This window comes from Epinephelus lanceolatus, chromosome 9 (assembly GCF_041903045.1).
Source record: "Epinephelus lanceolatus isolate andai-2023 chromosome 9, ASM4190304v1, whole genome shotgun sequence".
Classification (NCBI taxonomy): domain Eukaryota; kingdom Metazoa; phylum Chordata; class Actinopteri; order Perciformes; family Serranidae; genus Epinephelus; species Epinephelus lanceolatus.
The window spans coordinates 40,954,601-40,969,939 of record NC_135742.1 but is presented as its reverse complement, the minus strand read 5'-3'; the positions used below and the strand labels follow the sequence as shown (position 1 = coordinate 40,969,939).

The 15,339-nt window shown below is 40.7% G+C and overlaps 1 protein-coding gene across 5 annotated transcripts in view; it reads right to left on the bottom strand.

Moving 5' to 3' along the window:
- tjp2b (tight junction protein 2b (zona occludens 2)) overlaps positions 1-15,339 on the bottom strand; it is a 139,240-nt gene that overhangs the window by 48,294 nt on the left and 75,607 nt on the right. For 4 of the 5 annotated variants that reach the window (XR_013492056.1, XM_033620220.2, XM_033620218.2 and 1 more), the window contains exons 5-10: positions 13,442-13,964; positions 10,632-10,735; positions 10,249-10,402; positions 1,351-1,456; positions 810-928; positions 38-101 (exon numbers count right to left, since the gene is read on the bottom strand). Coding sequence is in view for 4 of the 5 variants with exons in the window: in XM_033620220.2 (XP_033476111.2) it covers positions 38-101; positions 810-928; positions 1,351-1,456; positions 10,249-10,402; positions 10,632-10,735; positions 13,442-13,964 (1,070 nt within the window). In the remaining variant the exon portion in view is untranslated. Of the gene's footprint in view, positions 1-37; positions 102-809; positions 929-1,350; positions 1,457-7,072; positions 7,288-10,248; positions 10,403-10,631; positions 10,736-13,441; positions 13,965-15,339 lie in introns of those variants that run through there. The other variant, XM_078170964.1, reaches the window with a different exon arrangement.

Genomic DNA, 15,339 nt, shown 5'->3' with positions numbered 1-15,339 from the left:
AAGGGGGGGAAACAAGATGAGAAAAAGACAAAGTCACCCGTATATTTTCTCATCTTCTGGACTTGGTCGGAGGAGAATCTTGGGCGTGGCTGTTACAGCAGCTGTTGATAAGAACATCAGAAGAGTGTTGTTAATATCTTCTATGCTTACACCAACATGTTTGTCAGTTAAAGTAAATGTGTAATGAAGCTTTGGAAATGACCAAACGATTTAAAGGCAGCCTTTTACTGGAGAAAAATGATGCAGAATGGACTGTCAGAGTTTAGAGAGCAGCTGATTCAGATTTTCTTTGAGATAGTGACATAAGCTCCGTTTCCACCAGGCAGTCCGGTACGGTTCAGTTTAGTTTGGTACACATTATTTTCATTTCCACTGTGAAAAGTTGTGGATGGTATCAATGGAACCGTTCCTTACGTCCCCATTTGGTAACCCCTCTGTTGGAGTACCAAACACACAGATTTGGTGCTAAAAGGTGGAGCTGTGAACACTGCAGTCCACTGGTCGATGTAGCTCCAAATCTATGCTGAGATTTGGTTTCAAAGCTGCACTAATCAATATCTTTTATGTTGGCAGTGGATCAAAGGACTTAGTTTGATGTGAAAGGTTTTGCTTGTAGTAACAACACCTACTAGGAGAGACACCTACCAAGCTGCAGACCACTGTTCAAGACTAACAAACAACAAAACTGGTTGTGTTTTAGCAATCCATTTGTTTTTGCAGGGGGAAAGTGCCACGAATTATTCTCTGTTAATGTAAGGACTGTGACCCTGCCATGGTAGACGGAGGTGGATGGTGTTGTGAGTGATAACCTGGAGGCTCCTCAGTGTGCGGTGTGTCTTTGTTCAGCTCGGCTGAGGCCTGGGGATCTTCGGGAACTCTGAACGGGGAGGCCATCGCTGACATCTCAGCTGTCCTCATGGGCTCTTCCCTGTTACACACAACCACATGCGCACACACAAACAGGATGAGAGACTTTAAAGGGACTACAAGATGTAACAGCAACTGATTAAAGCCTGAGTAAGTTAACTTAGCTCATGTACTGCAGGAGGTGGACAGGAATACAGTAAAAGCTCACATACATTTCAAGAAGGCAATAGGTACTAACAAGATACCTTATTAGCTAACTTCAATTAGTGCTCATCAGAGCATTTTGACATCTTTGGAAAAGTCAAATGTGAGTCTCAAGTCAATCAAGAAAAATCTATGTCAAGTCTTGGGTCAATTTCGCAGTCCTTGAGGACATATTTCTAGTTAGGTCACACATCTACATAACCAAACTGGAAGTCAGTTGGTTCAGGTATTGCCTTTTCTGGATTTTAACTTATTAGTCAAAACTTTCACCCAACCTACCTGGGGTTGTCTCTTTCATTAGAAGAGTGGGAGGACAGGTCAGACTGGCGGGACCTCCTCTCTTCTGGGGGAGAATAGGAATGGTATGACTCCATCTCTGATATGTCTGATAGACAGACAAACAGACAAACATCTCAGTTAGACACAGAGACTTCTTTCAAGTTAAATCCCCCACCAGCAGCAGCAGCAGCAGCAGTAGAAAAAGGCTGCCTCAAGAAGCCCCAACACCAGCTAATTATCGCCTTGGACAGGATGAGGACATTATTAGAGATGTTTTTGTCAACATGATGAGAACAAACTCTGGTGCCACAGCTCAATACTCAGGATAAAAGCAGCTGTTTCTCCATCCAAATTCATAGTCCAGAAATACTTTGTGTAAAAACAGCATTATTGTTCAAATTTGTGTAAAAACACTGAATGTTTTTATATTATTTTCTGACCTTCCAGTGTATATATATATGATGATTAGCAATGGGTGCAATACACTGTAGTGAAGATCCTGGTTGGTTTGGCAACACCATGTTGTTGGTTATGTGTGTTTTAATATTTAGGGCCCACAGGTCTGTGCTCATGCTTTATGATACTGAACATGTAGAAGCACGAGGAAGTATTAAAAATTTTTCTTGACACTTAGAACATATTAAGGCCCTGACATACCAAGCCAACAGTTGGCCATCAGTCAATGTTGGGCAGTGGTTGAGTGTCTATCACCTTAGTTGGTGCTGTGTGTTCCAAACTGTTGCCCCACATCGGCCCATGTGGGGTAGGTAAAGGCAAGGTAAGAATATTTTTCTTAAGCCATTAAACTCTTTTGCAGAAATGTTTCCCGATGGTTTCTGATGCTGTTCACTGGCGCACGGTAAATATGCTCTGTTCTTTTAACATGGGATTGTGTTGTTAATGTGCTAAATGGCTAACTAGCACCAAGATTTCTCTTTTTGAATGATGAATACAGGCCAACACTGTCTGCTGGTGTGGAGAGTTATTTCCTCTCATGGGGGCACAGAGCATACATTGTTGGCTGGTTGGCTATCCACTGTAGTCTTTGCAGTGTGTTCATGTGACACTTTTTGGCCGAGACACAGGCCACGTGAGGCAATGCAGCAGTTGGCTTTCATTGCCACTAGTTCTTAGAAGTCGGTTTGGTGTGTCTTGGGCTTCAGAGGGATGATGTCCCATCTGGCCTGGAAACACCTTGCTACACCCAAAAGTTCCTGGAGGATGCAGCTGGGAAGAAGGACATCTGAACTAGCTTGCTGCCGTTGCCAGTTCACATTCAAATAAAAGATGAAAGAAAGATGGATGGATACAAATATACTGAATGTTATTGAAAACCTGCTGGCCATGAGTACTATCAAAAAAGAGGTTTGATATAATGTATATCTTAAAGATTGTAACTTAAAGAGATACAGTAAGACTAATTCATGTTCGAACACTTTCAAGAAATGCTTTCTAAAGATCAATGAGGCAACCGCTGCAATGCCAGTATGAGGGTAGGTCTGACCTCAAGGGAGTATCTCTACTGCTTTGGAACCCAAAAGCAAGCTGGTCCAAAGTGCTTACACACAGTCCGGCTCTCCACAGAGAGCGCCTGGCTTTCATTTGGTCCCTATGATTTTTTTTTTTCTTTTCATTTGAAGTGAACATGGGTGGGAGGCTCTTTGATTTTGCTGCTTTTATCCATCAGAGTGTGACACGCAGCACACTGCTCTGAGGGGAGAGAGGTAGGGAGGCTGACAACAGAAGCTTTAACAGGAGCCAGTACACCAAGAAACCAGAAACAGAAGCAACATTTGAGGACTCAGGTGTGAGAGGACAAGCCAGGGAACCACATAAAAGAGAACAAATAAAAGAGTGCCAACAAATCTGTTCCCCGAAGACAACACGCCGTCATAAACCAGCAGACAATAAGAGATCGTCGCTTGGAAAGGGGGAAGGACAGGGGGGCAGGGTCAGCTGGGGGTCTGGCACAGCCATGTTTCACATGGTGACATATAGTGCATATTAATTAGTTGGATTAGGGTTAGAGAGACATTCTGCATGCAGGGCTGTAACCAGAAAAAGCACCAATGAGACATTGAAATGAAAGAAAGAGAGACAATGTAAGACAGAAGGTGAGAGAGACAGAGACAGAGAAATGTGAAGATAACATGTCAAACCTGATATGGGCAAGTGTCAGCCAAACAACATCCATCATTCAGATATATGTCAATACCAAACTGAGACTGTGTGATGGTGTAAAAGACTCCATCACAAAGACCCACATTTTTTTTCCATCTGCCCTCTAGAGGCAGGACATGAGGATGGCGATATGGGTCGGTCTATCTCATCTGTGCATCCATCACACACTCCAGAGCAAGAATATCTTCACAACAGCAGGACAGATTGGATATTCCTGGTCCCCACAGAATCTGTTGGTTTGTTTTTGGCGACCTCTTAACCTTTCCCCTAGCGCCACCATCAGCACAACATTTCTACCAATTTCAGTCTCTACTGTGGAAATATTTGAAATGTAACAAGTAGCTGAACAAACAGGGCTAAAGACAGATGCCCATATACCACTGTCTCTTAGCCGAGCAATGGACCTCTGGTGGTCCTTGGTGGTGATGCAAGAGGTTTGTGGAAGATGTTTGAAATAATATGTTGGTGGCTTGAAGGCTTTTAATATGCAGCAGATATCAATGAGCCTGATTAACCGGATGGTATTTTTGACAGGGCTTCAGATATGCCTGTCGTACTGAACCCTCCAGGACAAAAGGTCCAGCACCCCAAAAAGTCAAGAGCCACTTTTCTACATCATACCTAAAATTTCAGCTATGAGAGAAATCTATTTTCTATTACTTAAGCACACATATTACCTTTTGCTTACAACCGTATTTTATGTGTTTTTTCAACATGTTTCCCTTCTGAGTACATTTATGTTACTCAGAGGATGAACCTTTTAATTTTAATGACTCCATGACCTTTCCTCTAGTAGCACCCCCAGGTAGCAACACAACTGTGAGGCTTAAGAGAAGTTAAATCCTCTTCCACCTAACACTTTCATAATGTGGGGTGAAATTATCATTGCAGCTGCTGGTGGAACTTTACATGTTTAATCTTGTTTTTGTATTAATCCATGGCAGGAGCAGCAGAAACAGACAACTTATTGGTGCTTGTAGGGATTCATGTCCATTTTACATAGATTCACTACTGGGTGACTGTTTACGTGTTAGTCAGTGTTGCAGTGAGTGGTAGGGTGGAGTGCATCTGTGTATTTTCAGGTTGAACATGCCCTCTTCAGCTCCTGCTAGACATCCTGACTCCAGCTACAGACATTACTCAACGTTAAAGCTACTTAACTAAGCTGGTTTTGGATTGTATGCTTACCCTGTGGTGTTGCTGTATTAGATTGTATTGTATATTGTGCCCAAATAATTGAGAGAAAGAGCTCGGTCAACAGTATTTGGACAAAGTAGGTAGACAAAACGTATGACGAAGATCCACTGACTTTGCTATGAACAGTTTTCATTGAAACACCTTTCTCTAGTAGGAAGGTATTTCAGTGAAAACTAGACCAGACTGAAACCACATGTTGTGGTTGACCTCCTCAAATATTTTTGGTCAGAAGCATATAGCAGCTAATCCTACCTAAGTTAGCAAACAAAATGAGTCAGTTCACTGTTTTTGACTTCTCTCTTTGTACTTATAGTGATGAAGTTGTCTTTCTGTAGAATTGTTTATTACAAGCAAGCATATAACTCAACAAATATGAAGGACAGTGTTTTTATGTGGGTTTAAATAACTCTCTGTCAGTTTTTGCAGCCTTTAAGATTTTAAGATTTGTTCTCTTAAGGAAATACTACTGGACAACTTCTAGACACTGGACATAACTAACATTACAGTTCATAACTATAATACCATTTTGTTGTTGTTAAACACTTTAGTAAGTGCTGTGTTTACAGGGAAACTTTGGAATTTTTTAACTTGGACCATATCCTTTATGCCTTTGTGGCTAATTGGAACAACAATTTTTGAAATTGGTCCAGTATTAACAGAGAGTGCTGCAGCCAGTAGCTGTGAGACAGGCCACAATTTACAACCAATATAAGTACTTGTTTTTGCCACATACAGGCTCAGATTGTTATTATAAGTGTCTGACAACATTATGGAAAAGATCCCTTTGAAGAAATTAAAGGTTTCCTTTAATTTCTTCAAATATTCAGCCATGACAGCAAAAATCTTTTATAACACACCAAGCTATGCTCTCTGTGCTCCACCACAACTAATCCTTTCCAGCACTTCTCTCTCCGACTCTCACCCGTAGGTCTGCTGTTGTATTTATGCAACAAGTCACATCTCGCTTGATTTCAGAATGAGACTTCTCGTTACCGGGACTTGGTTAAACACAATAGCAAAACAGATCAAGCGAAAGGTAAAGAAACAGGCTGTTTCACATATGTTTCATATAGGTTTTCCTACAAAAAGCTGTGCACCCAAAATCATTGAATACCATGTTTTTTGAAAGGCTATGATCATGTGACTAATGCACTGACAGCAGTAAACAAGGAAGAGCTCATAAGGAGGCAGGTTGGGGTGGTGGACGTGTCACAAAAAAAAAAAGATTTTCACCCAGGACTTTCCCCTGGAGTTGCGTATTTGGATCTGTATGAACTTAGAATCAATTTAGGGTATGTCCTCACCATCTTTTCCTAAACCTAACCACAGTAACTTTACTTGCCTAAAACTAACTGTTACTTTGCGTTAATTATGTAAAGAAAAACTTTTCATGTCTCTGTAGGGATCCTTTCCATAATGTTGTTGGACACTTATAATAACAATCTGAGCCTATCAGTGGCAAAAACAAACACTTTGAGTGAACGTAAATTGATGTTGCACTAATGCCCCAAGTGGTTACAGTGTAGCCTGTTGAGCGGCTGCTGACTGCAGCAGTCTCCCTCAATACTGGACCAAATTCAAAAATTGTTGTCTCCATTAGTCACTTGACACAAACATGGCAAAAGAATGGTCCAGATTGTAAAATACCAAAGTTTGTATTTAATATGTGCTATATCACAGAACATTATTCTTATTTTCCCTATACTGTGGGTAGATGCAAATTACAACAATCTGTCCTTGAAACTTTCAGGGAAATTGTTAAGAAAACATAGAAATGTTAACTTAAAATCTAACTGCTCCTGAACAATTTTTATGTTAGGTGAGAATTACTGTTTCTGTTTTGACCCTTCTTTGTGCTTAGCATTAGCTGTACACACTCGCTCCACACAGATGCTTACAAGCCCAGCCAGCAGACTGCACAGACTATCTCCAGGCTCCAGGCTGGGGCCATCAGTGAATTATGGCGAGCCTGACAGTGCAGCAAGAGGTGTGCATGTGGAATGAGAGTTTGCGTGAAGTGGAAATGCAGCAAGAGACAACAGGGAGGTGATGAGAGTTCAGATATACCACCTGGACAGACAACGGCAAGTTGCTACACTGTTAGGACAGATCATTAATATGTTATTACACTGAAGACTCAACAACATCTTACCCACTTTATGAGCCACGCTTTGTCATGCAACATTCTGTATTCACAAAAATAAATCATCACCCTGCAACATCATGATTCAATATTCAGGCAATACTGTAAAATGAAGCACATTCATCTGATGGCAGCTTACTGACTTCTTCCACTGGCATTATTCAACTTCTATACTTAATGAATCACACAATTCAAAGTACATGATGTGATTTAATTGTGTTTATTTATTCAGGAAAATGAATCATGTATTAAAAAGTTAAAGATTTAGAGCAGTATAAAGAGAAGTGCAAAAGGTGTGAAAGCTTTACAACTTAGTCAGGTTGGGTCACAGCCGTTTTACAGCTTAGAGAAAGGCAACAGAGTGTTACACATGCTGTGTCTTGGGTGGTCCTTCATCTAAAAGTATGACATATTATCTGGAAGAGAAAACACAGAGAAAGATTGCACTTTTGAGCGATTACAGGGATCGCTTCTGCTTGTCAAGATGAGCACTTTTAAATCAATATGATCAGTTCAATTTCCAATTGGGCTGGAGGTTTTTCCTAAGAACCTCTCAGCCAGCAGTAGGGTCCTGATTACATCCTGACCTGCCAGTGACCTCTCTCTTTTTTTACAGTCATACACAGAAGCTGAGCAGCTGCAAGCAGAAACTTAAGACTGCTTAATTTCAGGTGGTATTTTTAGTTGCTTGAATGCATGATATTTTCAACCTTTGTATATGTAAACATGATTGTAACTAGGAAACAGTTGAAATAATGCCAATGGACACTTTGTTTTAATTATATATCCTTTCATTAATTATACTGTGTTTGGTATGGAGGCTCAAGTGTGTCACAAGGAATAATTATTACCTTTTTTTATTGGTTAATTATAATTCATCAAGCACAATACCTGTTTGTGTTTAAATGATGTAGTTAAAATTAATAAAGTAATAACTAATTTAATTTAAATAAATATGCTGTGCAACATTAATATTTTTGCCTTCATGCATTTATTTATGAATAAATAAATAAAAAGCCTTAGGATACATTAGTTACTTAGCAAGTCTTCAGAGATTTCTTTTTTCAGAAGCTGAGGGCTTTTTTGTTGTTGTTGTTTTCTTAATTATTTTTATAAAAATGTATTTCTGGGTTCTCGTTGTAGGACAGGAAGCAAGTGGCTCAATAGCACTCTCTACTGTATACAAACAGTTGTACCATTTATGATATTTTCTTTGCTGGCAATATTACAAGGAACTGTCAAATCAGCATGTAGGAGTGAGTGTTGTAATACTGTGCCTGGTGATAATAATAATAATAATAACTAGAATTACTGCCTTGCTGTTGTATACTTCTGCAGACCACTCAAGTTGCACTTACAATTTACATCCATGTCTGTGAAAACATGGATGCTTCACACACATCTTCCCCCCAGCAGCACAGAAGATCTATACAATCAGTACAGTTTCAAGATTAGTGTCACCAAATCAGTATCTGACCAAATGTCTCCCCCTCTGTTCCTCAGATATGACGCTGAGTAATGGCAAGAAAAGTATTTTTGCGTTATGCATTATGATACCAAAGTGAAGATGACCTTTGACCTTTTGGATATAAAATGTCAGCACTTCATCATACATATCCTATTAGACGTGTGTGAAATTTTGTCATAATTAGTGTAAGAATAACTGAGTTATGGCCAAAAAAACATGTTTTGTGAGGTCACAGTGAATGTGAACTTTGACCTTCAACAAACAAATTTTAATCATTTCGTTCTTGAGTCCAAGTGTACATTTGTGACAAATTTGAGGAAACCTGCTTAAGGCCTTCTTGACATACAGCGTTCATGAATGCGATAGATGCAAGGTCACAGTGACCTTGACCTTTGACCACCAAAAAATCAATTAAGTTCATTGCTGAGTCCAAGTGGATGTTTGTGCTAACTTTAAAGAAATTCCCTCATGGTGAGATATCACAATCACAAGGATGGGACGGACAGACATATGTACAGACATATGTACAGACAGACGTATGGACGTACGGATGGGCAACCTGAAAACACAATACCTCCAACCACACCTATCACCGGCACGGAGGCATAAAAATAATAATAAATAATCTTCAGTTTAACACTGAAAAACTAGGCACATGAAGAGGTCATCAAAGACTTTAGCACCTCTTGAAATTACCAGGAAACCTTTTAGAATGTGAAAGAATTTAGATTCATTGGCGCTATAATCACTGCAAAACTTAAATCAATCAATCTTAAAATTTTGACTGATTAGATTTTTTTTGAGTTCTAAGGGAAGCTATGTTCCAGTTTTGCAGAGAAGTTATGGTTGGAGTGCCACATTCAAATCTGTCACAGTTAAATTTGGTTGCCTGACTACTGCTGAAAAGAAAAAGAAAAATAGTTCAGAGTGCATCCTAAATGACGGCTCTCTCCTTTTATCTCTGTCTTTAAAAGGCTCTGATCATTGATGGAGATGATTCCAGCTCTGTGAAAGAATGCACCCTGGGAGGAGGATTAAAAAACTCAAATCTAGGTTCAGAAAAACAGCAGTCACTGAAGCTTTTAGACTGCTGAATGGTAAACCTTTGATTTACATGTTGTTTTGAGCTAATTATTTATTTCCATGAAGGTTTTCAAAGTATGATGTGTTAAATGTTGTTGAATATATATGCTGCTGTTCATATGTTCAATGATAAACTGAACTGAATAAATATGAAAAACTGTTTTAACAGCATTATTTAAATGCTAATTTAATTCATCACTATGTTAATGATCTCAGTGAAGGAAAAGATTCTATTTACCTACTGACCTTTGAAAATCAATTATTATTCTGGTGGCACACTTAAACCTCCATAGTTTGGGGCAGTTCTGACTAGCTTTATTTCTTTGGTCCTCTGTCAGTTAAAAACAGCACATATGATACATATACCATATGAGTGTGCAATTTAATGGGGCATCTAAACTCTTACAACTGAAAGACCAATCCTAACTCTAATCTGAGTCTTATACCAGCGTGCTTTATGCTGAGACTTCCTCCTGAGCTGGACCTATCATATCTGCTACAGCTCAGGCTTTTCACACTTAGGTTGCTAAGATCAACTTGCAGCAGTCCATGTATATTTTAAGCTAAATAAGAGGTCAAGTATTAGTTATCCCCCTGATCTGATTTAATTGAAGGGTTATTTTTGACACTCTGGGGTTTCTATAGTTCTCTGATTATGGAATAAGTTCATAGATAAAGAGAATAATTTGATGTATCTCCACCTAGAGCACCACAACAGCTTCAGACCTGAGGGAGACCCTGTAGTTACCCTATACACTACAGTGTACAAACATCCCTGTGATTTAACACTAACCCTGTTGGTCAGGCCATGCTTTCAGTGACTCACCGTCATTATCAGAGTCGGAGTCTGCGAGGGGGGGGATGCGGACGAGGATCTGACGGTGGTCTCTCTGGACCACCAGCTGCAGCTTCCCCCTTGACTTCTCTATCAGCTTCCCAGCGTCATGCAGAGAGAGGTTCTCTGTCACTGTCCCGTTGATCTGCGCGCGTGCACACACACGCACACACACACACACACACACACACACACACACAGTACAGGCAGTCAGAAGCTGTGGCAGCTCTGATAAAGGAGCCAGGGGTGTTTCTGTCCCGCATATGTATCTTAGGAACACCTGGAGGGTCCCAGGACCCCAGGTTGGAACCACTGTGCTAGATGACTTGTCTGTGATGGATGTGTGACTGTACTGTGAATAACTGTGTGTGCACCTTGAGAATGATGTCTCCTTCCTGCAGGTTCCCATCTTTGGCAGCCAGGCCTGTACTGGTCATCTGTTTGATGAAGATCTGACTCCCCAGACGTAGACCATACTCTACAAACACACACAAAAGACACAAAACATCACAGTTACTGCAAACCCCTGCTGGAACTCAAGATAATTCAGGTTCTTGACAAAATAGGAGGTGAATGCAGATCAGCCGATCATTTGGATGCCTGGATGGATTTTTGAACACATCATGGTGGGTACAAATTCATCCAGCTAATCACTGGTCTGTACATCATTTGTTCTATGGCATTTAGATGAGGTGTTAAGAAGTGACTATGTTTTGCAATAAAAGCCAATATTACTGTTAGATAGTACTATAGTTAGCTTAACCATGTAACCATCGATACAATTTACAGTTGCAGTCAAGTGGTTTACACTGCACTCTGTACAGTGATATGGGAATAACCCTGTGCTGCTGCAGCAGCTATGGGAGTTTAAAGGTACTCTATGCAAAATTAAGAGCGTATGAGTTATCTGCACACAATAAACAGTGCTAACCAAAGGCAACAGTGCTGACTGAGCTAACAGTGTTAACCAGGGGTGAACTGGAGGGTGGGTGCTACGTTTCTATGATTCTGCCATATTAGCATAGTGCGAATCAGCAGTGATGAGCTAGCCAGTGGGATACACACACGCACCAACATTATCACTTTGTAATCCAGAGTTGCATCATACATTATATTTATATTATTTCTAATGTAGAGTTAAGACAGAACGCAAAATGACAGCCACTTATACACTTTTTGGAAACTGGGTGTTGCATGAAGAATTTGGAGCGCAGTCAAAAGTTTAATAAAACTTTAGTCATGGAACTCTGACACTGGGGCTTTTTTTTTTTTTTTTTTTTTAGAAAAATAGAAATAATTTGCTATCAGCTCCTAAAGGGACTTATGAAACTTGTCAGTTGGAGAGCAGTTTTCCAGAGGAGGATGCACAATTTGGAGGACATGTGCTACACATCAACAAGTCCTGCTTCAACAACATCGATCGGGTCTTGCATCTACAAAGTTAGTCAATATCTTTTTCATATTGCCAAGAATGTTTGATATCAAACTGATGCTCAACAGGCTGTCTAACTAGTTTTAATATGTCATTTATCAGTGAGACAGTGATAGCTCAAACAGAGAATAGCTCAAACCGCCCCGATCACACAGACCGTTTTGCAGGTTGGAAAACACAAGGCCACTAGTATAAAAAAAGGCTTGCTGTGCCTTTTTATTGTTGTCAGACAACCATGCCATCACCTCCTTACCCTAACCTTCCCATGTAATTAATCTACAGCTTATTTATTTATTTATTTATATATATTATTTCACAGTAATTAGTAGCTAGTTCCTAAAATGGACAGGCAGAGGGTGCTTGCTCAAGGACTGGTTGAGGGTGAGAGGCTGTCAACACATAGTTTGAGGGGCACAGGGATATAGAGATCTGTGTGTGTACATGAGACCCTAGAAAAGAGGGCGGAGCACAGGGAGTACCACCAGTTGGTCCAGGGCTGTATAGCTCTGGGTAACCAGCAACTACTTCCACCAGTTTCTCTTCCATTGATTAGCAACTGTAAATGTGTTGTCGTGACCACCACAGAAGGCCCGCCTCTCAAATCATCCAGTTGGACAATGGGAAAAAAGCAGAGATGACTTTTCTGCTCTGAGTTGAATTTTTTTTCAACTTGAAGAGTTCAGAGTGATCCAGCAAAAAACGAATTTAGAAACACGAGGTGCGTAGCAACGCAAAAACAGCAAGCAAAAAGGTTAATTCCCATTAAAAACAATTACAAAAAGCATCCTCCTGCTGCTAAAATGCTTTCTGTGTGATCGGGGCCGTGAGCCTATATCTATAAGCAGTTTTTTGTTGTTTTATTTTGGTAACAAATGGTTTGCATCTGAGGACTTACATTCTGGTTAATACATATTGATATATTGATATTGGAATATTTTACTTCCTGATAACAACATTGGCCCAGATTGATGAGGCTCTAATCTCAGGTGCTGTCATGTTTGGTAAGCGTTAGGGGAAGTCTCTGACAAGCCAGATTTAAGAATTTTACTTTATTGCCATAGCTCAAAGCTGATGCTAGTAAGCTGTTTTTTCTTTGCCGCACAACATCTCATAGGCTCATTTCTCTGGGTCATCCAACAGGATGGTAGCAGTATTCATGTTGACACTGCCCTTTTAAAAAATTTATTTAATTTTGATCTCTTCTAATAATAATAATTTTTAAACTGCTAAATGAAGTTATTGTTTTATCAAATGTGCCTGTCGACAGTAAACTGTAGATTGATCTAAAGTAACACCCTGAACAGAATGTTACTGTAAATCCAAATAATAGCAGAAATATACTGCATTAAATTTTTATGGTAAACAGTATGGATACTGTAAAATTACTGTATATTTCTGGTGTCTGTGCTGCCAGCTCTTGACTCTTATTTTACAGTGGAATTATATACAGTGAACTCTAGTCATTTCAATGGCTGCAGTTACTACTGTACTGCATTATAGAGGTATTTAATAATACTTTAATATTTTGAATGTGTAACAGTAGTAGAAAACTTGAAAACAAAGCATGACTATGGTTGATGTGTTTCTGTCTGCAACAAGTGAAAACAGAATAAAGTAAATTTTTTGATTAAAAATGAAAGACTATCACTGTCTGTTAAAAAAGTGTCATTCTCACTGTTTTATCTGCAGTCATTAAACATATGCTCATCTCAGTGAATTGGGTGACACTGGAAGCTAGTCGATGTGTTTTACCTTCACTGGGTCTGTTCTTCACCAGCAGGACGTTGACAGGTTTCTCCAGCGGCTCCCGCTCTCTGGAAGGTTCTGGGGATGGAGGGTTGTCATTAAGTCGGTCCCTGCTCCTATACCTCCCTCCTCTTCCTCCTCCTCCTTCTCCTCGCTCATACTTGTCCTCCATGCGATAGCTGTCCCCTGGGCTGCGGCCTCTGCTGTTGTACCTGTGACGCTCGGCGCTGGTGTCCAGGGCTCGTCCTCGGCTGCCATCCCTCCTGGATCTGTCCGGGCTGGGCGAGCTTCTCTCCTGGCTCCTCCCGCGGCTCCTCCCTCTCTGGTTGGAGTCCCGCCCTCCCCTGTACTCAGGGTCCAGGTATCCTTTGCTGTCCATAGTGTGGTCCCGGCCTTCATCACGGTACCAGCCGTTGTCATTATCGGCGTCATAGTAGTGAGAGGAAGGAGCGTATTCCCGACTCTCTCCACCTGGGGAGGGGGGCTGCTTCTGTGAGTGGACTGACACCTTACGAGGTCTCTTCACCGTCTGGTAGAGAAGGAAAAAACAATGCAAAAGCCCTTTAATAAAAACTGTTCAGATCCACAGACCTATCAGATGAGCTCAAGTAACCCTTTAGTGTCAACACCCCCCATTCTGCAAATGTGTGATGTTTTCATTTCAGCACATTTTAAACAACAGTATTTAAAACTGGGGTAAGCAGTTTAATTATGGCACCACTGGGCAGAAACCCCATAACCACCTTTAGCGTGTTTTCTTTCATGTGGACTGAGAGAAAACTTGACTTCTGTACCTCCTCTTGGCTCTGTTTTCAGGCTTTAGAAAATCTAGCCTGTGATAGGAAACTTTGACCAATCACACGTCATTTCAGGATGAAGGCATTCCTATTGGCTGTTCTACAAATGCAGATGCACGTCCCTTTGATGAAAGCCTGATTCAATGCCAGACAATCCTGCAGAGAAAGTTCCAGCATTTGCAACGACTGCCTACAAAGCAAAGCAGCAACCCAATAAAAGGAAGACAGACTTATCAAAAAGCGAGTCTAGAAGAGAGTCTGACAATAAACAAGTGTTTCAGAGATGGAGACACATTAGGTGCGGTTACATGATGGCTTCTCATTCAGAATGAAATAAATCTGAATGAAATCATTCATAATTAAAGTTTTTCCAGGTAGTTTACATGAGAAATATTCATTCCGAATGAGGGTTTACATGGGAGAACAGTTTAATCGCCTTTATTTGGGTCTGCGCAAGGTTTGGGGCAGGGAAGGTTTCTGATTGGATAGGGGGCAGGGCAGATGTTACGTGTTTACGTTTACCGGAAGAAAACACTGTATAGTCCTCGCTCCGGATAACAAGATGCTTGACGACGCTGTTCTTAGTGCCTTTTTCGGGCTTGTTTTGCTTATATTCTTGAAGCAGAGGTAGGCTACAACAACAACCTTGTTCTGCTATAGGCTTGTGCCGGTTTGAAAATTTTCCAACCGGTTTGATTTAAAGCCAAATATCTAACCGAACCAATATATCGAATTATATACCTAATTTTACCACTGGGGGTCGCATTTGAGCTATTTTTCCCAATAAAAGCCCATTATAGGTGTAATGCGCTTGCAATCCATTAGGTGGCGGTAATGCTGTATTAACCATCAATACAGACAAGGTTACACAAGAAGAAGAAGAAGAAGAAGAAGAAGACGCAGAAGGACACCAAGGAACCTTCCTCCGACTCTGCTCTCTCAGCGGAGACACGGCGGTTGAGAGGGCCGAGCAAGAGGACTTTCCTGTAGTAGTTCCAGCCCCCCAAGTATAGTACCAGGAATTTCTTCAGTGGAAACGGCTTACTAGAGCAACAAACTGAATGACTGCTGTCTCCCTTGCACCTTTCCCTGCCCCCAATGAAATTT